General features: G+C 43.4%; 1 protein-coding gene across 1 annotated transcript in view; it reads left to right on the top strand.

Moving 5' to 3' along the window:
* Sclp (leucine rich repeat containing protein 20 sclp) overlaps positions 1–25059 on the top strand; it is a 75753-nt gene that overhangs the window by 3208 nt on the left and 47486 nt on the right. The window contains exon 2 of the mRNA XM_071588590.1: positions 1638–1927. Within this exon, the coding sequence (XP_071444691.1) occupies positions 1711–1927 (217 nt within the window). The 5' untranslated portion in view covers positions 1638–1710. The remainder of the gene's footprint in view (positions 1–1637; positions 1928–25059) is intronic.

Here is a 25059-nt window from a genome sequence, read left to right as displayed (position 1 = left end):
CAATGCCTCGGGTTACTTTTATTTACTTCAGGAAGGATTTCCAACATTTTTTCGGTGCTAACATAAGTACTATTTGGTTCTCTGTGAATAGAATATATATTGTTTTCCTAACTTCCCATCGCTAAATTTGTTTTTTTAGCCGGTGTCTCAAATAAGATATTCGATGCGATTTATTTTAATTTTGTTACCCAAATGAAGAGAGATGAGTTTTTATCTGATTTAATTGACAGATGAAAGATTGGCAGTTAACATATAAAAACTATTTGTAAACTGATCCGTCTTCCAAATGACCAAATATTCGATTGCAGTCAAGGGAAGTCGTCATTGTCCTTCCTCATCAAACACTGCTTTTTCACCGACCAGATTGCGAGTCGCGAGGCGTACGCGACCTACCACAACGCCATCGAGCGTATGCAACGTGGAACGTCGAATCACATTGCCAGCACATGACAGTAAATTAGACCAGAATGTACAATATCGGAATGCCCCCAAAAATTAAACTTAAAAAAACATTTTCTTTAAGATAAATAACCTATTGGTGCATCCAGTTCCACTTTTCGGCATGATAAAAATATTGAACCTCACTTGCTTAGGTTAAAAGAGGCCACAAAAATATTTATATCTCCAGTTACGTAGTAAAAATGGTTCCGAATATATTTGCGATTATCAGCTGTTCATGCAGGAAGTGCGCTGCTTGGGAAGAAGATATCTATGGTGGTTCTAGTCGTTACTTCCTGTACTGATTACCGTTGTAGGAGGCCTCGTTATCATCCTTGATAATTTGAGGAAGCGTACGAGACCCTTAGATAAGAAACCTATTAAAAACAAATGGAATCTCTCGGACAAGATAGAAAGCCGTTAAGTTTCTGCGACCTACATCAATTGTTCCTGTATAATTCAATTGCTCGTTTGGAGAAATATCTCATGATTTCGAACGTAAATTCCAACTTAGTTGCCAGAGGCGGATAAATGTGCCACTACAGGTGTATCGGTATGAAGAAATAAAATATGTAGCAAATTTCCTTTCAAATCCCTAAAAATTTGAGACCAAAAAAAGCCCACGACCAAATGAGATTAATGTGGTCATTTATTCTTTGCATTCCTCTGAAAAATAATTCAGCTGGTGGGAAAGCTAAGAAATATAAATTGACGTATTTTCAAACGAATTAGTCCCATTACATCCCACATAATTATTATGTGCGCTGCTATAGGACATTGAAGTAACATATCGATCCACAAACCGAAGCGATTTTTAAATATTAATTGCCATATTTTAGGTTAAAATATCGCTCCTCTATTTTTAAAAAATCAATGGATAATAATAGTTATCAGAAATATGTTAAATAGTTTTACATTTATTAAAAAGATCCATTTCGACGAAGCGGTTTCATAGGGGTCATGGGCATCAATATAAATCAAAATGTTGAGAAGTCTGTAAACCCTAATTTAAATGCTGCATCACCCATTTACTCTTAGATGTTGATGCATAGTCTTTTTTGTTAGATGCTCCATTCATTTCTCACAAATCTAAAAAAATTTAATAGCTTAAATTTGCCGGGCGATGGTAAAACTTTGAGAAATATTTAGAGTAATGATTTTTAAATATTTATCATATCCTCCTCTTTCTCACTTTCCAGAATTTTCGGAATCAGAGGCCCTTAAGTGGGAGCTCGTTTCCTTTTGCAGAAGAAGAAGCCAATCGGCTCGACAATGCGTCCTCAGTTCGGAGCAGACTTGACCAACCGCCAGCAGGGAGGAGGCGGCGGTGGTGGTGGACAGGAGAACAATGGCGAGGGCAACAACAATGACAACGCACCCCCGGTTCAACCTCCCCCGGGTGGCGTGCTCATGTGCTCGCGATCGGCCGGGAAGGCCATCATCCGGGTCGTGGGTCGTTGCAACGAGGCCCAGGAGAACTTCAACCTCGGTGAGTCGGGTGCAGACCACCTCAAAAGCCCCTCCGCCTCCTATGTGCCTCACACTCAGTTGTCCCAATCTGTCGCTCTCCTTTTTTTTATTTCTTCAATACGCAATCGCGGGTTGATTTCAGCCCCACAGCAGAGAAACGGATGCGTAATCAGAAAAATTGTTGGAGTGGTCGAGGGCGAATATACTACTTCGTGAGGATTTAAAATTCGTTATGAAAACAATCAAGGAGTTTGGTGTAGTGGGTGAGGTTAGGGCTCACCTCTTCGTAAGCTCGTGATAAAATGCACTCACAAATGATACGGGGGGGTTACACACTTTTCCCTCTGCTACCAATTGCTTTCCCAGGGAGAACTATTACACTGAAATGCACTTATCGTTGATTTCATTTGGGGTGTTTAGAATCATACCCCGGCAATGAACCCGAGGCCATCCATTCATTGGAGGAGAGCTTTATCTATTGGGCTGCCTTATTGATATTGTTTTTATTTTTTTTAGTTTGACGTGCAGCATACCTAAAACCCCAAAGCAAATTTAATAATTAAACACTAAAAAGCAGTAGTTTTTCTCGACAATAAGACCCAGTCCCATTTTGAGTGAAGACGTTTCGGTGTGAAAAAACGCGTTTCTTTCAATGCTGGGGCTTAGTTCGGAGTCTCGATACATCAATAACCATCACGGTTAAACCATAGGAAAAATATTTCTTTGTGCTATTTTCAGCGTTGACTTCCGCGGGAGCACGAAGAGGATCGTACCATATAACGTCGATTGGCATCACCACTTTTTTATGTGTGAGCCATAAAGGTTTCAAGGAGCACGCCAGTCACATCCCATTTTCGTCATCTGCGTAGTTGTCGCAGCTCGTATTTCGAGAGGTCGAGATGTTGGGGTGGATTCTCGATTTTTCTTAACTTGCACCACCACGGGGGAGAGGGGGGTTTGCTCATATTGATCGGTTTTTCAAAGCCACTGAGCCGTGTGGACGGGATAACTCACACGCGTGGGCGTCGCACCTCGGCTCGGGTTGGATTTCCTGCGACGCACATTCCCCTCATCCCCTTCGACGAGACGTTCATTCCTGAGCACGCCGCCCCATCGAATCGTTACACCGGCGTCACTTTTTCAGGTGAACCCCCACCTCCCTCACCCCCCGTCCGTGGTGAGGGAACGTTTCCGTCGGCCTTGGTGGGAAAGAGTGTGCACGGAGAGGGACAAGGGCTTCGAATGGGAAACATTGGTCGGTCCATCTTTTGTCTCATGGCCCTGTGCATGCAGTGGGGGTATGATTTTCGCTCCGAATCGCAGGGAAAGAAATTTAGATCTCCGTGATCCGACTCTTTCATGCCTCCGCGACCTGCCCCAGATACACTCATCGCAACGACATAGTACGTAATCTTTCATAGTGAGTAGTGGTAGTAGCCGATAGATATTCGAGTACGCCATAATCTATTCCATAAATGCCATTGGGGATAGGTGGGAAATTCGGTAGAAGAAGGATTTACCGGAAAGTGGGGAGAAAAACCCAGCGCTGGCATTTGCCTATTCTTAAAATATGCCAAGGGGTGCACAGTTTATTAAATTCTCATCCGACGGACGGCGTAGGTGCGTACTACAATTGGTGTACTCTTCACATGGCACCCCCAATCCGAAATGGAAAGACACCTCTGAAAAGTCCTGTCACCCGTAGGAAACGAACCCGGGTCCTCGGGGTGGGAAGCCAGTAGCTACCCTAGCCGCCGCACCAAACCGATCACCGAAGCGCAATTCTCCGAGTTAATCACCGAGGGAGAGAGGGCACGCTGACATTTATTGCGTCGATTGAAGGTGGCAGATATGCATGGATGGAATCGAGGAGGGCGAGGAAGACGCCCGGGAGTTGGTTCTCCGTGAGGACTGGATAGCGAATCGGCCGCGGTTTAACTACGCAGCTGATACATCGTCTCGTCGAGGCCGTAGCGTGCTTTGTTTATGCGTGAGCACACCACGGGGCACCACGTGCCCGCGCGCGGTCGTGTCGATGATCCCGACGACGATGGGGTGGGCGAGGGTGCGGTATCAGGCGGAGGGGAAGCGGGGATGGGGAGGGGGGGAAGGGGGGAGGGCGTCAATCGTCGCCTCCCTTCCACCGACGGTCGACCGTGTCGCGCGGAGATCTCTCGGTGCGCACCTGTCGCTCGCTTTTAAATGCCCGCGCGGGGAAGAAAGAATACCGCGTGCATAATTTTTTTAAACTCTCCATTCCTATCCTGCTCCCTTCCCTCGAGTGCGTCGCACTCATCACGTGTGACGGGGCGGACCTAATCTCGTCCCTTTCTCAATGAGCTCGATCGAGAGGACGTTCGGTTCGTTCGAGTTCCTATCTCGCGGAAAATTTCCATTTCAAAATTTTCCTGACCGGAGAGCAGGGTGTAAGAATGCTCATTCGGGAGATCGGAACGACCGCCCGAGAGAGATTTAGGCGTTTCGACACGACGCTGTTCTTCCGTTGTCTTTATTTTTTTTTAAGTCGAACCCAAATCAGAAAGCGAATGCGAAGTCTAAAGTTTAGGTCATTTAAAATGCGCAGTAAAAATACATTTTCAATGATAACGGAATGATGCTATGTCTTTTCAAAACTAGGTGCTAAGCGACGGAGGATAAGTCAATAATTCTCAACTTGGATATTATTGCGCGTCGTGCTTACTCTTATTTCAAAAGAATATTTAGTTAAATCTTGGAAATCATTCATGAATTTCATTCACCAATGTAAATCAAAAGTGATAAGGATAGGAAAGAAATAGCTTCAATATAAATATTGCTTAAGTTACCCACATGTGAATTTAAGTCATGAGTTGTCCAGTTTTACGGCTTTGATTCAATTATCAGCAGACTTTTCTCTTTTTTATTCGTTTTGTTTGTATCGGAAAGGCATTTCATCCTGCGGATTAGTAGTAGTTGCGGTAGTTATTGAGGGGAGGCGATCGATAGCTTGAGACTCGTGTGCCACTAGAAATTGATAGGGAATATATCGGATTAGACGTACTATCAGCTTCATGATCTTTCCATTTGATATAATACATATATATATATTATATATATATATATATATATATATATATATATATATATATATATATATATATATAAAATATACGTATTTATATTTATTGTTCGCCATTATCATTCCATCTAATATAGTGTTTTCCTTTGTCGGCTGGGATGACTCAGAATAAGAGATTACGGTCGGAAAAAAAGCGATGATATATATATATATATATATATATATATATATATATATATATATATATATATATAATGTATATATATATAAAATATACGTATTTATATTTATTGTTCCCCATTATCATTCCATCTAATATAGTGTTTTACTTTGTCGGCTGGGATGGCTCAGAATAAGAGATTACGATCGGAAATAAAGCGATGATGTTTTCAAACTTCAGATTGTACCCAAATCGAAACAGGAAAAAATCATCTTGTCGGCTGGCAGATGGCCAGTTCGCGGTATTATTAAATCGTCTTGTATGCTTTTGCATACGAAAAAAATCGAATAAAAGACCCGGATATCGGTGCGAATGTCAAACGAATTGGCTGTGGTTTTCGAAAAAAAATGAGCGACACTCACAATCGAAGCCAAAAGCTTGTTCACGTGGAAAGAGTACCCCAAGGGTGAAGGTAACGAGGGTGATTTCCGGAACTCATTGCCCATTTCCACCAAATAGCCTAGGAAGGAACCCACTCCTCTCTCACGGTGCCTTATATGCCCTCGGCTATTGATCGCCTAGAGAGACCAAAAGAGGGAACATTTGTACGTGCAAAAAAAAAACAATGGTAGATTTGGCAACGTGGTCTTCCAGAGCCATATTCCACATATGCTCCACTCTCTCTCTTTCTCTCTCTATCTGAATCCTTCACTACGGCGGCACGGAAGCCGCAGCGGATTGTATTCCAAGGGAATCCTTTCATTATCCCTCGCGGAGTGAAAGTAACGAAGCGGGAAGGGAGGATATTACTGTTACTATTATCATTATCCACATCGTCATCTCCTTTCTCTCCCACAACCCCCCTCCCCACCTCGCCCTTCTTCCTCCCTCCCGGCGCAGCCTCTCCCAATCTCCCTCCTCCCTCTCCACCATCCCCTCCGCCTCAAATCCCCCCCCCTCCGACCCCCCGGCACCCCCCTCCCGCATGGTTGGGTGGCCTTCTCCCGTCCTACTTAGGAATCCCTTTGGCGGACGCGCGCCTCTCTCCCTCCCTTATATCCCCCGGATCTCCTCGGTGTCGAGAATTTCGTATCAAAAAGGAAGTGCATCGGGAAGCAAAGGGGAAGGGAGCCCCAGAAAGTAAGGGGTTCCTACCCGGTCCACGAGTCGCGAAAGATATAAGTGAACAGGAATTTCTGGGCTCTACCTACCAGGACACTTATATCACGCCCCGTGATTTTATTTCCGAGCGTTGAATTCACATGTCTAAATCAAACTAATCGACCCGTGGGCATCTAGTCTTATATAGTTTTTAATTATAATCGTGCGAGGTCATCAATAGTTTAAAAACGCTTGAAAGACTCGGCACCTGAATTCAGGGCAATTCGAACCGAATAAATTAGCTTACGGTGAAATTATTTTCCTCATCCATCGTGCCGACTCTTCCTCCTTTAAAATTTGAACACTGAGATGTAGAAGAACGCGTTTGAGTAATTCAACATCTTTGAGTGTATTTAAACGTAGCACACATCAATTCTCGTAATTAATTTTGTCGGACATGACAAGGACTGAGTTTGTCATCTGTAGCTATGAGTACAAACATTTATTCTTTGTCGCGGTAGAAGCTACCTCGCTCCAAGTCACTTGGCAAATATTTTTACGGCCTCATACGAGTTTCGGAAATTCTTGGTGATGTGATTGAATCAAATAGTCGATAGTCATTCAATGGAAAGCTTCGTTTCCATCGCCCGCAAACCTTTGCTGCAAGGAAACCAACCCAATCGAGAAACAAAATTGTCGTCGGAATCTTTTTCTTTTAAAATCTCCCAAAATCGTGAAAGCAGCTATTCGCGATATTTCTTTTCATGAAGCCCTTTCTGTAGAGTGCACGGCCGTTAATGGCACAAATGGGGCAGTGGGAGACAATGCTGGGATGCCTGTATTAGATATGGGCTTCCTTTTTTCACCACGGTCTGGAAAAACGTGCTGGGAAACTTTTTTTAGGAAGCACTTCCCTGAAAAATGCGCTAATTAACATGGTGGAGAGGTAGGGGAGCTTAGATATGAGGTGCAGGAGAGCGGAGGGAGGGATTGAATTTTCTCCAAGCGCCGAATTTAGGGGGAGATCGAAAAATCCAATTAGCACTTCCTACTGGAAGCGGGGGCGTAAAATTGGTCTTTGCTCGCGTGGGCTCCGAAAATGCCTCACAGTCCTTCTGCAGCAAAGCCACTGCATAGAGAGAGAATGTGTGGGTGTGTGTGTGTTACATTAAACGAAAGGCATTCCTTTGAAGGGATAAGCTTCCGATTGGTTATTTATAACGAAAACCGCAAAACTTACCAAGATGATTAAGTCCTAGCCAAAACATCTTCCTGAGATATCCTTTTGTCAAAAGAACCGCCTTTTGAGGAGGATAAAACGTTTGGGATTATCTTTAACGTAGTGGAAGAAATATTTAATTAGAATTCCCTCTTCAGCCAGTTCTTTGAGTCAACCCGCCTTTCATCGATCACTTATACATCAGTTGTCATGTTAGACTTATTGGGGAAGCCAGTGTGAAAGTCTGAAACTCTCTCCATTTTTTTCCATCACTCATTGCTGACGATGGGGTGTTCTATCGTTGTAACTACATCGACATTATCGAAGTTTCTGTGAAAAATTACGAATATTTTGCGGGTGTTTCGGAATGAGCATATTTCACGCCTTCGAAAGTGATATGAATGCCTGATTTGATTTCAAATTTTTTTTCCATAGAGAATGATAATCGTCTCCTTCAAGAAATTAACCGTCACTAATTTAGAAAGTCAACCCTGGAGTACCGGTAAGGTCTGCCTGTAAAATAAATGGCAGGTGAATGAAGGTAATTCTTCAAAGTTGAGTTTTTTTAAATACGAAAGCAGACACAATTTTAAAAAATCTGCTCATTTAACCGAAAGCCTTTTATTTATTTACGACCTAATCCAACCATTTAGTTCTAGCAATCGGTAGAATATTTAGCGTATCAACTTTATTTTTCTCAAGTTAAGTTTCTGTTTAAAAAGGTCTGGTCATTCAATAAATTGGGTCATTTAGTTTGGGCGCATCTGTCACAATTCCAGTGTGATATACCTGCGCTCGGCGACTGGATCATTAATTTGACGACTGCTCGTTACACATTACAGTTAGCGCTTCTGTCCATCCGCATGAAATATTCCATACTGTGTGCTTACGCTTTACGGGAACGTCAGAAAACGTTCCCCCGAGTGTGGGTAGTTGGGTACGTTCCAGGGTGACTATTCCACGGGATCTTCCACTCTTTCTTGATCTAGCATTAAAATTCACGCCGCAAGAGCAAACGATCGCACAGTCCGACGCCGAGTTCTCCATCCTCGTGGAAATGGCCCCGCTCTTTCAGTCATTCAAACCGCAACTCCGCTGCACCTGCGCCCGTGGGCACCTGAGCCTTCCCCTTTGAGAACCCGCTCGGGTGCGTGGTCAATCCATCTTCTCCCCCCCCCCACAACCCTGTCCCCGCCTCCACTCACCTTCCGCGGGATTCGAAGAGGAGGCTCACCGCAGCGGTTCCTCGCCGAGCCGCTTGCCTCCAGGCTTACATATAGTATGCACATCCTTACGTTTACCATCAGGCGCGAAACGGCCGGCGAGATAGCCCACAGGGTATTCGAAATATCTTTTTCATTTGCGGAGACTTGATTTCTCTTCTGGATCCCGAAAAGATACAATTAAGTAATATTACGACTACGAGAAGTTGAGGGAAGAAAAAGAAACTCTCCACGTTGGAAAGAGAAAGTTGTAAACAGGGATATAATCCATTCGAATTAGGTATTCGTGTCGGTCTTTTCGGCCGTGTCCATAAAAAAAATCTCGTCGGGATAATTCTGACCAAAGTTTTCATCGTTTCGTTTGAAAATACGGTGAGAAATGCTTTGAATTTTACTCCTTTGCCCGTAGAATATGCCAAGGTCATAGCTATTATTATAAAGTCAAATTGTTAACATTCATCCCGAGTTCTTCCTAGCACCCGATCAATCTGGAAGCTGAGTGGCAGTTACCACCGCGTCGTTCTACGTGCCTTGAAGAACATGACGAGAAAAATATTAATTCCGTGCTAGTACATAAAATTTTCGAGCAGAGACTCCAGCTTTAGACGGAGATGTGGGCGAGAACTCCTCTGAGTCCATTGCACATTTCCTCCATCCTAGATTCCTGAGCACGTTTGCGAGCGAAGGGCTGCACACACATTCATCCCACGGCGACTAATTTTCCACCGACCGTAGAAACGCTGCCTCCGCGATACCCTTTCTCCGCAGATACAGTCACCCATCCACCACCCCGCCCCCAACCCTCCCTTCATTCTCCTTCGAATCTCAAGGGGGAAATAAGTTGATCGCCAAGAACGACCCGTATGGCATTTCGAGGCAGGCTGAGTGGGAAAGGAGCTTTCCTCTTATGGTACGGGCAAGGACAATATTCAAGTGCCCATGACAAGGAGAGAGGTCCACGCAACGTTCCAACACTTCCGCAGGAAATTATGAAGAGTGTGGTTTACTGGACCGTGTACTCGTAGTTACACCTCTCCTTGGCCATAGTTAAAATGTTTAAGGAGTAGAAAATGGGACATAAAATTGTTTCGCTCCAAATTCGAGCACATATAAATACAACGCCGAGCAATATTTTAAAGTGCATACGTTGACCCCTTGACCCCCTTCGCTCTCAGTATTTTCATGAGTATGGTATTTAAAAAAATGGGACAAATCAATCAATTTCCTCTGCGAAAACTGGTTGACGAAAGCCAAAAGTGAAATGTGACGGTCCTTGAGCATAATTATTTTTGACCGAGCAAAATTTGCAAGTCGCACATCAAATGAGTGAAAAATAAAGTTAATTTCAGGAGAAGTTAAAATGAACGATCTTAAAATTGTACTAGCTATATTCAGACTAGTGATATATTCAGTACAAAAAATGACATAATTAGAAACTGACGTTTCAGTGAAACTGATCAAACAGATAAAGTGTGAAAATGATTGAACGATCAAAGTGAAATCGCACGGGCAGACGACGTGTGTTACATTGGAGTGAATATCGGACTTGTTGGATGAAAACGATCTTAAAATATGGAGAGTGTGTGAATTAATCTTTACCTGGACGAGAGGACATGAGGGTACTGATATTGGAAATAGAAATGGTGGAACAAATCGGAAAAGAAGAAAAAGGGAGACCCCAAGCATTTTGAATTAGTGTGAAGTATGATGAAAGAGAAAGAGGGGAAATCAACGCGAGGAAGGACGAGAGGAGAGGAAGATATCCATCCAGTCAGGTTGGGCATTTTTTACCTTTTTGAGATTTTACCTGTCCGTAACAACTGTATCACGTGACGAGAACACGAGGTTGTGCGAGATTTGACCGTGACACCTCAAATACGGCGAACCACAAACCATTCTCAAACTCCTTGGTTTCTGATGGATATTTCTTCGAAAAAACTCAAAAGGACAACCCCGGGATAAATTGAGAAAGATTCGATGACATGGGAGATTCTAAGCTTCAATGGAACAGGAGTGACTGGTGGGACACTTAAAGACGATGCACGTAAAGTAATTTTTCAGCCGCGCGACTGACCTTCGCCGTCTGACTAAGACGCGAGTGATGTTCCGCTGATGTTCGAATGTGGAACATTGAGGTATTGGATGATCACCACGAGAGAAGTGAAGGAGGAGAGGGTGGGAAGTAATCGGGTGCCGTCAGTGATTTAAAAAGATGGAGAGAGTAAGAGAGAGGCAGAAGAGAGCCTCTTCTCTTCGCCGAAGGAGGAGGACTTGGAACGGATGCGTGAGGATGGTGAAGAGAGACGGCCTTTCACGGGAGATGAAGAACGATCGCCCCATCTGTATATCAACCCCTCCCCACGGCCCCTTACATCTCCTCGCGGGGAACGGAGCCCGCGACACGTCAGCCCTCGAAAACTGAAAAATATCTTGGGAGTCCGCCGATTCATCTTCAACTCCTCCGCTTCTTCCTCTCTCTTTCTCTCACACACACACACACGCACACACTCACACGTACTCACAAACACAAGAACGTTCACAAAAACACGCACCCTGTTGCCTCTTTGATTTTGTTGCAGGCCGACGGCGGCGACGGTCAGAGCCCCTCTCTCTGACGAGAGGGCCTCGGGGAAGGAGGGGGACCCTCCCACACTCCCCTCATGTCCTCCTCCTCGTATGAATCCTCCTCTTCCATCATCCTTTGAGTGGAGAATGATGAAGTAGGGGAGGGAGGGAGGCAATTGGAGCCGCGAACATGGTTACTGCAAAGACCCCCCGGAATGCGGTACGCTCCCAATAATAACGAGCGTTATACGTAATTCGAACAAAACATCATACCTATTTCCAGTCGTCGTTTACATTTCCCTTCGGTGTCCCACGCCAATGCTTAGATTCGTTCCACGAGCTTATTTTACTTCTACGACCGATCGAATTTTGTTTTGAATTTTCACTTCGAGTACCCGATAATCCGTGTCGTCGTTCCAGGGGATCAGAAATTCCAACGCGTCGATGCTATGTGTCCCGAAGAGTCAAAGTACAGCGAGAAAAGTGATGTTTTTTCATCGTTCATTCGTCATCCTAATTAAATTCCAAGTCCCTCTTCGGGTTTCTGACGATTTATGTCTGAAAAAGTAATGTGAATATCCAGGACATCTTTACTGTGGACATTCAAAACAATAAGGAAAGGCTGCTAATTTCCCTTCGAGTATAACTGTGAGCTTAGTATTACGCTGAGCCGAAGACGTTATCAAATTTTTGGAATAAAATTTGAATGTCTGGTTTTTTTTCTTCTTTTATGTTTATCATCGACAGAAATTATAGAAAGCTTGTACGTGGTGGTAATGACGAAACCTAGAACGGATAATTTTACTCTTAGAACTTCAATTCTTTTCCTGACATACTTATAAAGTTTTCATGACACAAAATTAAACTCCGCGATGCAACAACAGCTTACCTATTATGTAATGTTTCCCGGGGCTCTAGAATAGATAGGGATTTTGATATGTGGAGTAATCTGCGAAACGAGCATCGATCCTTGTTACGAGTAATTTCCCGCACCACTCATAAGTACACGATTGACTCTGTTTCCTCTCTATCGTAACATTTCACTCGATTGATTTTCAAATAAAATTTTACCGGACGTTTCCCTTGGCTCGATGATCGCTCAATGGGGGATTCGTTTTCATGGGGCAAATCCAGGGGTCAAGGTGAAACGTCCGGCTTTAAAATAATGAAAACTTCGACGTTTGATGATCTAAAGCCTTAAAAAGGTCATGTCTTTGTCAACGAAGCTGCCGAACGGTGTCTTCGGGACGAAATGGCTGTTTTCCCGGGAAATAATCCCCTACGGATGCAGTTGCGACGAACGCGTGGGCGGAAAATCGGAGCGATGCGGAAGGAAAGTGTGTCCGAAGTGGGACGGGACAGGAGAAGAAGTTGATTATTTTGGTCCGAGACAATAAGACCCATGGTACAAATATGCATCTCATTATCGAGTCGCGTACAATTTCATAGTACACACTTGTAAGCACACATGAAATACTTAAAAATAATCAGTGAGTACATAAATAACGATAAAATTATATACCTTTTACAGTTTACATAAATGTTCGCAATTAAACGATTTAACAGGTATTATTATGCAAATATTTAAGCATAATAGACAAAATGGATTTTGGCTGCTAGAATTTTGTTTTAATTATCAGGACGGGAAATAGTTTTGGGGCATTTTGAGAGAGGGCTCGCGCCTCTCCACAGGGGGTCACCAAGACTGTAGGAGAGGACAGAGGTGCTTGTAACCGGACTTGGGCGGCCGCGGCGCAGTCCGTGTGCCGTCGCGAGAGAATTTCCCAAGAGGCTCGACAAGGCGAATGGAACCGTTTGAAGGTCGATCCCTCCTCCCTCGGCTCCCCATCGCCGAGAGGGAAGGATGAGAAGGAAGATAGATGGATATGCGCCGTCGGACGCACCGATGCATTGTATTTTTCCTCCTGGAGCTTTCTATTGGCGAAACCTTGGGCTGTTCAATTTCTAGATTCCACCAGTTAGAAATTTGCATGGGATGAGAAGTTCATATTGCGAATGTACAAACAAGTAGAGAATCATTTGGAGTTTGATTGGATTGGAGGAATGGAGTGAAAGGATCTCACTCCTCAGAATGCTGCGTCTAATAGGCAAAACTTAAGGGGACGGATTCGAAAAAAAATCGTAACTCAAGGAGTCGAACCTCCGGATTGATGAACACGTTCAAATAAAAAATGTAGGAAATAATGAGTAAAAGAAATGATTCATGATGCATGTAACAAAAGAATGGAAATTAATCGAGAAAAAGGTGTTACGTTGTGGAAAACCAAGAGAAATTAGGCATGAAGTTCTTAGTAAGGCACGCACAGAGTCGTCGGGGGAGGGACTTTGGGAGAAACATAGAGGCTAGGTAAGCTAAAATGAGGGTGTGCTTCACGAGGAAATCATTAATTTACGTATGTGTAAATATGTAAATAAAGAAAGGGTTAATTGAGCTTCTTACGGCGTCTTTTTAGACTGACTGTATTAAATAATATTTCCATAAGCCGTAAAGGATTTTTTACACCACTGTAAAAGGAAAAAAAGTAAATAATGAGATTAGCGTGGTGATTTACGGGGAAAGTTAATCCCTCGCCAGTGATCAGACACACTTTCAAAATACTAAGACGCTCACATTCACATGGGGGCGGGGTGCTCACCGAATAGGTTTATAAGGAAATTAATCCTATGGCTAGGGACCGTATTTGGAAACAAAAAGAAACACAAACAAGATACAAAAGGAAAGCAAAGGGGGGAGGCAAAATATCACTTAACAACTAAGGAGAAACAATGGTTTGGAAAGCGGATACGCGTATTTCTTGTGTGTGTGTGTGTATTTGTAAGTTCCCAAATGCGGTCCCTGGCAATAGGATTAATTTCCTTGTAAATCTATTCGGGAAACACCCCCCCCCCCTCCCTCCGTGTAAATATGAACGCCTTACTATGTTCAACGTGTGTCTGATAATTTGCGAGGGATTGACTTTCCCCGTAAATCACCACACCAATCTCAACTTTCCCCTCCTTTTACATTTTTACAGTGGTGTAACAAACCCTTCACGGTTTAAGGAAATATTATTAATATAGCCGGTCTATGTGTAAATAAACTAGAGTGCGACTTTTATCGGGTAAGAAATGTATTCAGGAATGAATCATCTTTGTAACAAAAAAAACGAGAACCACGCGGTGTAATTTTTAAATTTACAAATTATTTTAACATGTACTCGTGGATACTGGAGCGAAACGGCAGTCTTATTGTATAAATGTTTTCATAGTGTAAATTTCAATGCGTGGAACCGATTTTTCGATTCTTTTAAATATGAAAGATTCCCGCTCATCGAAGGCCTTTACAACTTTGTCCTTTAAAACAGGAAAACGAGTCAAAAAAGCGAGCAAAAAGATATCTGTTGTGTTGGAGAGGCGGGTGGGGAATAGGGAAGCGGGAGGAAGAGGAAGGAGGTGGTAGGGTGCCGCCCAAATCCTCCTCCTCCCCACCCTCCCCACAAGAGCCCGACCCCCGTCACTTCCCCACTCCATCATAATACTTCGACCCGCGGATCTCACGCCTTGACTCGGTTTATCGAGAGTGCGAGTCCGAGAGGACCTCTTCGATGCGTGCACATTTCTCACGAGTGAGACGACTAGCTGGGAGCCCAGATACCCTTTCACACTGAGCGAAGTCCTCGTGGTGGCAGCATCAGAGGGAGTCTGAAAACCGCGTCCTTCACTCCTCTAAGCGGATTATTGCGATTACGCCGAGCGATTTATTGAGGTGTCACTGGGCTACGTCTTCCGGGTACCAACATCCGTCGAGGTTATCGCTTGATACCTAGGTTCGCTCGCGTTTCTACGTATCTATTTCTATTATGATATCTAATTAATCGAGTTGTGATATTCCGTCTACTTAATCGATGGATGAAAATGTAAAACCCTTGCGTTGTGACTGATTTCGTAAGAGATGAGTTTTTGAAGAATGCTAGTACTTTAATACAACCTGCGTTCGCTGCCAGAGTCTGCATGCTCGAGAAGTAATAAAAGAAGGCTAAATATCAACTTATTCATACGTGTTCCACTCTCGGTGTTAAAAAGGCTCATATCATTAGTATTTTACTGTCGCATTAATTATGATTCAGTTCCAAACGTTGAATGAATGCCTTTATTTTCGTTGAAGTTGTTTACAAGGAAACAAAACCAGCGGTTTAACAAGAGACGTAAATGGATGAGGCAACCACAATGGAAACAGTCAATTTTGTTTCGCCCGTAACGTACGTCTTTTATAAATATAGTGGGTATATTGTTTTAAAATAATTGAAACAATTGCCATTACATATGAATTAAAGTATTTCGCTCGCTAAAAATAGATATTCTTAAACATTACTGAGCTTCCATTTTTCAAGTGCACTGTAGAAAACTCAGTGGCTTACCAAAATAAATGTCGGTAATATTTACGTGTAAATTCCTCCAGCATCTAAGGTATTATCGCCCTGAAACGCTTCCACTGAAGCCATGTGCACAGGTCTACATATCAATATCAACTTAATCAAATCAGCTGTCCTTAGCACGGCCATGAAATGATTGCTTTAGCATTTAATATACCAACAGTAAACAGTTGTCGCCAATTTGCAGCGACAAATATGCGTGATTTGTTTCGTTCGAAACCATATTTACTGAAATAAATATTTCTCATTGACCTCATGGTCACTTTCAAATCATTAAAAATATTGTTTCCACGGAAATGAGAAAGGAAGTAGGTCTGTAAGTTGAACGGTTGCCAATTTTTTTACGTCCGGAACGAGGATTCCGAATGATCTCGGTAGAACAAACGAAAACAATCTGCCAACAAAAAAAATGAGTGAAGTAATTCTCGTGAAACGCTACCCTCTAAATAAAACGTATTGGCTCGAGTAGCGAGAATAGTCGGCCATACATTACCGAGGGAAGACTCTGATTTATCGTTGTTGGCACTTACTTTCCAAACACTTCGTCCGAAGCGGTCAAGATTATGTAACGGCTGACCTTAAAGCCCCATGCGTGTTCAATTAGGTTCGCCGATGCATTCACGAAAGTTACCGCCAATTAAAATCATTTCTAAATCAACAAGCCAAAAACTCTCCCTTTGCTCGCCTATCGTCAATCGTGGCATTCATTGCGCAATCCCTTACGACGGCTCTCTTACGAGGATTCGCATCGCTCGGTGCGTATGGATAAGACGCCCCCTAGGCAACATCCTCTCCACTACCGCGCGGAACCACCCCGGCGGCCGTTGGAGCCATCGTGCACCAATTAAAGCAGCCGACGCGAGGATAGAGATACACCGTGTAACGAAAATGAGTGTCGTCTCTCCTCGCCGGAGGAGAGACCGTTCGCGCAGGCCTCCCCCGTCACGCTTTCTTCTCCCAAACGACTCGCTACGTAACGTCGGAACATCGATGTTCTCTCCCCTCCCACCTTTCCGCCTTTCCCTCCCTCCTCCTTTCCCCTTGCGGTGAAAGCGGATATTCAATAACTGCCTCGAAATCATGGCTCCAGGTCAGTGGGCACCTATTTTTCCAGCTCCTCGGATAGCGGTCGGGGAAGCGACTCTTTTATTTTTTTTCTGCTCAAAGTGCCCGGAGGTGGGTAACGGGAGAAAACCACCTCTCGTGAAGGAAACAGTGAATTTAATTAACCCCGAAAGTAGGTTCGTTTTGGACCCAAGAGCATCTGTTTTCACGGGTCACTCGGTTTATTCAAGCTTCCTGCCGTCATGGTTTGGTGTCTCTCTCTCTCTTGGTTCTCGTTTTTATCGTTACGTACGCACACACGCATACACACAGACACTCTTGCTTTCATTTACCAGACGTAAAAGTCAAATCCGTTCAGAAGCCTTCAACATTCGTGAATAATTCAGTTTCATTGGTTGGATTTATATACCGAAGCGTTATCGATATACAAGTATGTCCCAAAACGTTGCTCGTCCTCCATAGCATTCATACCCACCCACAATTTTCGTTATCCTCTGCTGAATTGAAAAGTCTACGAGGTGTGACGGAAAGTTTGAAAAGTTGAAGAAAGCCGTGATTATTCCTTTCGCAACCTCAGAATGAGGAATGTTAAGGTGTTCAGGAAAATTCTCATTTCCCTGAGGTGATTTGGTTAATTACCAAGTAAAAGTATAGTTACCCAATCACTGGTAAGAGATAGGGGTTTCGATAACTTTTTATGGTCTTTCGCACAGTGCGCTTTCATTTTCACTGCATTGCGTAATGAATTCAAATTTTTTTTTTCGATTCAAAACTATGAATGGGTTCTCTTTGAGTTATTCGCCCTTTGATGTTTTTTTTGGAAAGCTTTAAATAAAAATTGAGAGCTCTAAATTGCTTGATTAATAAATTGTGATTATTTTCAGAATGGGCCCAGTGTTTTTTACCAATCATTTTATGTTTTTATAGCAAATAACAGCGACATCTTCCGCCTTTTTTTATTTTAAAAAAGTAGGAAAAAATAGGCCTATGGTTATTACTCGGACGAATTTACTATCGTTTTGGGATTCAACGCCAGGAAGTTTATGGCGTGGTTGCCATAAATTTGTGCAGCATATACTAATGAACTTGACATTTGCAGATTATAGGCTAGTGGCATTGTCCTGCTAAAGAGAAAAAAAACCGTTCTTTCATGTCTCTGTCCCCCAAGAATGTGATGACGGCGATAGTCACATGGATCGTAACAGTAGGAGAAATTCACGGAGGAAATACTTCGAGTTTCAATTTGGACCTAAAACTGTGATACCGTAAACTATTATCCGTCAACGCATTTTCGATGAAGGAGGTACCGCTGCATTACGGGGGGATAAACGGGGGAACGATAACTTTCTCCCTCATGGGAGTGGGTGGGAATCATCAATGGGAGCCAGCATTTCGGCCATGGGATTTAAAAACCAGTGTCCGCCCATAACCGGTTCTGCACTGCGGCGTTGTCGCACACTCAAAGGCATTTGTTATTCCCAAATCGGCGCCTTTCTTCTCTCGCACCGCGCCGAAGGGAGTCCTTGCCCGGGAATACGTCCCGGCCCTTTAAAATTATATATTTTGGCCGCCTATCGGAGCGCAGTCGAGAGGGGGTAGGAGAGGGGTGTCGGCATGTGGCGGAAGCGTTACCTTCGATGCCGGGCGGGTGTCTCGTGGTTTGCCGAGGACCCCCCACTCGTACTCCCCCCCACCCAAACGGCGGCGCGGCTCGCCGCTCGTGTTCGGGACTCCCCGTTGAAAGTTTAGTGAGGTCTCCCGTTGCGCCTTATAAATGTTAGAGCAGCTCCACGAATACATTCGATCTACGAAAGGCAAGGATAAAACGTTTTCTCCTCAACGGTGGTCGGAGCAATGGCGAGATGCAATGGACGCATGGGAATTAAAATACCTTCGCCAGCTGCCGTGTCGCCAGTCCTCTGCGACAGCACCACAAAGCGTTTTTTTCTCAGACGTCTGTGTGTGCACTAGTTCAGCACTGGTTATCACCAATGGTTAGCCATACGTGGTATTAGTCATTCGCGGTGAGCCAGACCAGGAGTTAGGACTCCGAAACCACGTCATGGTCACATTACACTCGCAGTTTTCCCTGAATTACAAATCATGAAATGAATGCGGTGGAAATCCTTTTGTGCTTATAATTAAGATTTGCAGTTATTTGGTAGTTTCGTATTTCATGTTTATCCTTGACGTATTTACAAAAATCGACGGGTATTTTAAAATCTCTTTCATTCACCGAGACCCTTAACGAGGAGCTACCCCTATGTAGTTTTCTAAACAAGCTTTCTTCGATAGCCGCGTCTTCTCGTCGGTCTCATAACATTCAAATCGTCTCCCACATTCTGAGGATTTCTGGGAAAACATTCATTTATTCGACGGCCAGGTTTATCTCATTTAAAATGAGACGGACATTTGAGCTGTGACCTCGATCAAGGGCGGGAGAGGCACGTGGGAAGACGAGACAGAAATTTGAACGTGCGGAGAATAGCCATAAGCAGTAAATTTGCACCATGAAGTAGGAAGTTGGGAGCGACTGTGTGATACGTTTTGTTGGCGATGAAGGAAAACAAACTCCTCAAGATGCCTGTGTCAGATCGAAGGACGTCAACTTAAAGAGGTTAACAAACGATCAACCCTTTCAGAAACAAAGTTGTCTCCATCGATGGGTTCGCCAGATGTTTAAGGTCAAGCGTAGGTGATTCAGAAATGTTAAAAGGAGCATTCTAAACACTAAGAAAACTGTCCCGATTGATAATTCAATTTGTTAGAAATATCCCATCTGTCTGTAAGAATAATTCAAATAATCATTATTTCAGGCACGAATGTTTTCAACGCTCCCTGAAGTGGAAGCAGCGGTACATAGTTGATTGTTTAAATTGACTCTTACATTATATCATTTCAATCTCGGTCCTTCATCGGTTTGATTTATAGTTAATTCTTTTTTAATTAAGCCAGCTTAAGTATGCCTATTATTTGTTTTTAAATTCCAAACTATTACACTACCATGGCGCTTATTGCTAAAGGTTTACGGAAGAAGAGACGTTACGTAACAAGGGTGGGAAAATATTGTATTCGCGGGAATTAATAAATTTTAGTTTAATATCAGAATTTGTTGATCAGTAGGTAAGTACTTAAATTGCCAAACATCTAAAATGTTGAAAACATAGCGTTAAATCAAGCTAGCGGGTTAAGCGCGGGAATAGTAGTAATTGCAGTTTAAATTGTGAGGAGTGTACCTCCACCTTTGCTGTGGATATAGATTTGGAAACCTATTTCTCGTGCAAGTTTTGCTACGTGCTAATGTAAATATCTAGTCTCTTTGGTTTGGGTATAAACTTTGATTGGCTTATTAACCATAAGCAGTTTCAACGATTATTTCGTTTCATTTATCATCATCGCTCAAAAGATCACCAATTTGTATAATTCATTTTGTTTTAATTGTTAACGATCTATTTCGTATTTTTCTCCGTCCAATCGAATTTAAAAACCATCGCCGAATAATGACTCTTAAATGATTTAAACGCGATCCAAATTATCACATCACCTATGAGAAGTAGACGAATCTACAAAGTGATAAACACTCAAACACCCTTGACGGCCTTCGCGTCCGTGATATTTTTTTAAGGCCTCACTTTAGCTGGACGGAGGGATTCGTCATTAGGAATAGCCAATTATAGCACTCACCAGATAAAGGTTATCGTTCGTTTATTATTTTCTTTTACAAACTAACTCCACTTGACAGAAGACAGCCAGCTGCTTTCAGGAAACACATTCGGGTTGAGGAAGGAGGTGAGGATGGGAAGAAAGGGAGAGAGGTACGGGGAGGGTGAGAGGAGAAGCGGGGGAGGAGTGGGAGGAGGAGGAGTGGGAGGTAAGGGAGGATAGGAATTGGTGAGGGGGAGAGAGAGGGTGCGAGGGGGAGATTTCGGAGGGAGATAAAAGGCGATAGGGGTGTGTGTGTGTGTAGGAGGGGAGAGAGATGGAGGGAGAGGGGAAGTGAGCAGATACGAACTTGTGTATGTACTAGGAGTGTGAGCGTTGTGTGTGTCCTTCCAGCGTCCGTCATTATGCCTTATCGGGGAGAGGCCGGTGGGTCCTTCGTAGCCCTTAAATGGAAGAAGCGAGAGGGATGTTTTTTTTCTTCAAAGGAGGCGGCTTGTTGGAAGGCCACGGGCCGATCGAGGGAAGACGAATGGGGAGGAATGAGAGGACGCGAGGGGCGTTTTAGCGGGCCGCGGCGAGGAAGCGCCCCGCGAGGCCCATTGGGGGCCTACCCGGCGCCCAAAATCTCATCGCCTTCGGACACCTCTGCGTGCACGGCGCCAAAGTTAGCGGTGGACGTGAGCCCGGGAGTCATCACTCGGGGGCGTCGAGAGATAATTCGTTGTCGTGTTTCCTCCGCTCTCCTCACGCGAGGAGGAGAGCGGAGATTTCCTCTGTCCCTCCGCGAAGGCGCCAGGGAGACGGCGAAGGAAAATATGTATTTGTGAGGCTGAGAAAACGCACTTCCGGGTTATTTCTTCCTTCAGTTCATGGCTTAAGTGAGATTTGTGCGGTCCTTCCGGCTTCCATAAATGGTCACTTAATAGTTATCGTCGGAGAAGAGATACGTCCCAATCCTCACCAAAGAGATGTTAAGTACAATCTATCCCTACAAATTATTTTTTCTGATTGCAACATGCCATTTAAACGGTTTTTTCTTCAACCCCCGGCACTCAGGTCGAATTATGAAAGAAATTTCAAAAAATGAAACAAGGCCGTTTCGAAAATAGCCTTGTGTGCTTTATTTCACTCAGGTGCTTCATGTTTGTGTATGTATAATGGAAATTTCCTAATTGATCTGAGGACATAGTTACCAATTATTTACTACGGAATGTAAACCGTAAAATAACCACAGGGACAATAAGAAATATCCGTGTATTCCTTGGACAAAAACCACGGAATCCGATCAGATGGGGGTCGGATACTCACATCGATGTCGGCCATTTTTATTCATAGAAGTTAAGTGTCTGAGAAAACTTGGGCCTAGCCAATCGCAGTCATTGAGTAGGCTAATTAATAATATTTTAAATAAATGTCTACACCATATGAAAATCGAATTAAGTATATTCCTTAGCATCATCAGTGGAGAGGGCAAAAATTACATTGCTACAGTTTTATCAATTCGTATGTTTGTGATCGTAAGTAAACTTACATCGTTCATCATGGTATACTTACAATATTATTATTATGAAATGAAATAGTAATGAATTAAACACATATGATTATAATGAATGGATATAATTAATTATATCGTATATAGGGATACGCTTTAGAGATATTAATATGGAATTACTCGATATAAGAATTCTCTTTTTTAATTTTTTCCTTCCATGCCTTTATTTATCCTAATGAAATGAGTTAAGGGTGGATTGGCTAACGTAATTCTTGTCAATGACGCTCTATAGCATCCAGTTGGTTATTAAAATATTGAATTAAAATATTCCGGCGATCTGTTGCCCACAATGTTTAACAGTATTTTCTCAATCACGACCTCTCCTGGGTGAAACACATACGGGGAATATGTGGACGAGCTACCAACAAATTAGTATTTATTAGAAGATTACTGGGTAAATGAGATGAAAAGATCAAAGATAAAGGTTATCTTTCGCTGGTTATGCTTCATTTAGAATATGTTGCAAGTATATGGGATCCTCACGAAGTTGGATTGATTGCTGAATTAGATCGCGTGCAGCGTAAAGGAGCTAGATTTGTAAAAAGTTGTCATGATAGTCCAAAAAATATTAAAGGAGCTAGGCTGGAAATCACTAACGGAGCGAAGGTTAAATTATAGATTAAATCTCTTGCATAAATTGGAAGGATGTCTATATAGCAATGGTGTTGAAAATCTATTATTACCTCCCTTTTACTACGGTATGCGAGATCATGTCAGTAAAATTGGATACATTAGGTGTGGAATGGATATATTTAAGATATCATTTTTTCCACGATTGATAAGGGATCATAATAACATTCTCCAACTGCGGTAGGAGTAAAAATATTCAGGCCAAAGTCTGTTGTGTATTCACCCCCTGCCACACACCCTAGCGATGGCTTGCAGAGTACTGAAAAACACAAAATAATATTGATCGACCTGTTACGGTTAACTCATTCCAAACACCGGCATGCTTCATTTTCTTTGAAAATACATGTATTCATACAATGACAACCTACCACAAAATTTAGAAACACTTAAAAGCCATTTGCTAATTAAGTTAAATAATTCATTTCAATCATCAACATTATAAACAAGTATGAAGCGCAATTGTTGTAAAAACTACGCATTAATTAATTTCAATTGGGAAGCTATTGTTAGTAGCGCGTTTGTTACTTTAAGATTACGGAAAGAGTGCGGCATAGGTGATTAATTTACCTTACGGCGGTCAATCAATTCCTTCTTGATCAGTTCAAGTGCTCGGGGGTAACTAGTAATACTGCATAGCAAGTTGGAAACCTGTTACTGTATTATTTTCAAAAATTACTGTATTTCACGTCACGGCGTGCTTCACCTCAGCAGCATGGCGCCTTGTCGTGCTGTCCCGAGTCGCTCGCCGCCGGGGGCGGGGGAGGGTCCCCGACGCCACGCGGGCAGCGGCGAATGGTGGTGACCGGGGCGCGTGATTCACCCCTTCGACTCCCTCGACGCTGGGAAACCAGTCGGGTGGCCTTGCGACCTCTTCCTGGTTTCAACCTCTCAAAAGCCGCGCGTCACTTCCGCCAATCGCCGCGGGTCAAGGATTGGAGCAAATCCCCTGGCGCTCCAGGTGCTCCTATTTCTTCCTCTCTCTCCGGAAAAAAGACCCTCGGAGTCTCTTCCTCGAGTAAGTTCCAACAAGCGGGACCGTTTCAGAGTGGAACTCTGCCCTCTCTCCCCCTCCCTCTCGGGTCTGCGTCGGCAATGGAATTCCCCAACCTTGGAAAAGAAATCATACCATAAGGGCGCAGATATATTCCTTGTTATTGTTACTTTTTTATCGGCGAGGGCCTATATTCCGAGACGCTTCGCGCAGTTCCTATTCTCTTTCGAGGCCCGACCATCCTCACTCCTCACCACCCCCGTCAAGTTCCCTTCGAACGGCTTCTGAAAAAAAAGCGCCGGCGCAGTTCCCCATCCACTCCTGCATTTCATGGTTTCCATATTCTTTAATCGCTCAGGACGTGAATCATCGGCAGAGGTCATCCGCGGCAAACGAGAGTGAGGAAGGTGACCCAGCAAACTTCATTCCTCGGCCTTCCTTCCTCCTCCCGATTGTACATGGCACACCGCTTCCCTAAAGTTTTACATTACTAAGCGCTGCACGCGACTCCATAGTGGAACATTATGCACTTTGCTTTTGTTGTTATGACAGCATATTTTGTTTCGCTCTAAAATTATTAGTCAGACATACGTGCTGTTGAATTGATGGAATCACTTACTCACCGTACATGTTTAATAGTTTCTTTCGATTTCATAACATTGGCGATAGTAAGAGTTTGGTCGGCCATGGCGTTGGGAGTAACTTTAGACCGTCCTTCGTAATCTAGAGCCCTTTGCTTCCTGTAGTTGCATTGCCATAGTTGCGAGGAACTGTGATTGCGCCGTTCTAACGGCGTGAAGACTGAGGTTGGATGGAGCCATCATTATCGTTGGTCCTCTCGCGAGAGATGATTCGAACGCTGGGTCGCCAGTTATCAACCCCATCACCCAAACGGCAATCCGTCTTTACCCTAAACGGCAAGGCCTTTCGCGTCGCATTAAAAAAATATGCTTGTTCACAAATACGCGGAAATGTCAACTGTGGAACTCATGATGCAAGGCCGGGAATTATCTCCGGATGTACCTTCACTGGTCGCACGAAGGCGAGGGGGCGGGAGGGCGGGGAGGGCGGGGAGGTGGCGAGGCTCCCTCGGCCGGCGGCGCCTCTAATTTCGGCCTCTGGTCGCGACGGTGGGGCGCGCTCTTCGACTTATCGCAATCGTTAAACTTCCACTCTTGTTCCCGTGATGCGCCACTTGTTAATTTATTTTTCTTTACCAAATGCATAATATTAAAAAAACACTTTATTTCTAAATACTGTAAGGAAAAATAAAAATATGCATAAATAAAATGTATAGAGTTATGTATTAATTCAGAGGATAATTCTCTGAATGAATTCAAAAGTATGATTGAACATTTAAACATTCTTTAAACAAAATGTCATTCGTGCGGCTTATTTTTTTTTGGATTAGCCTTAGACATCCACATTTAAAAGTTTAATGCTTTCACAGTATCCCTTGATTCACCATGAAAGAATATTTCAATCGAGCTT

This window comes from Hetaerina americana, unplaced genomic scaffold (assembly GCF_022747635.1).
Source record: "Hetaerina americana unplaced genomic scaffold, ioHetAmer1.1.p SCAF_3, whole genome shotgun sequence".
In the NCBI taxonomy this organism is placed as follows: domain Eukaryota; kingdom Metazoa; phylum Arthropoda; class Insecta; order Odonata; family Calopterygidae; genus Hetaerina; species Hetaerina americana.
This window is presented reverse-complemented; position numbering and strand designations above follow the sequence as displayed.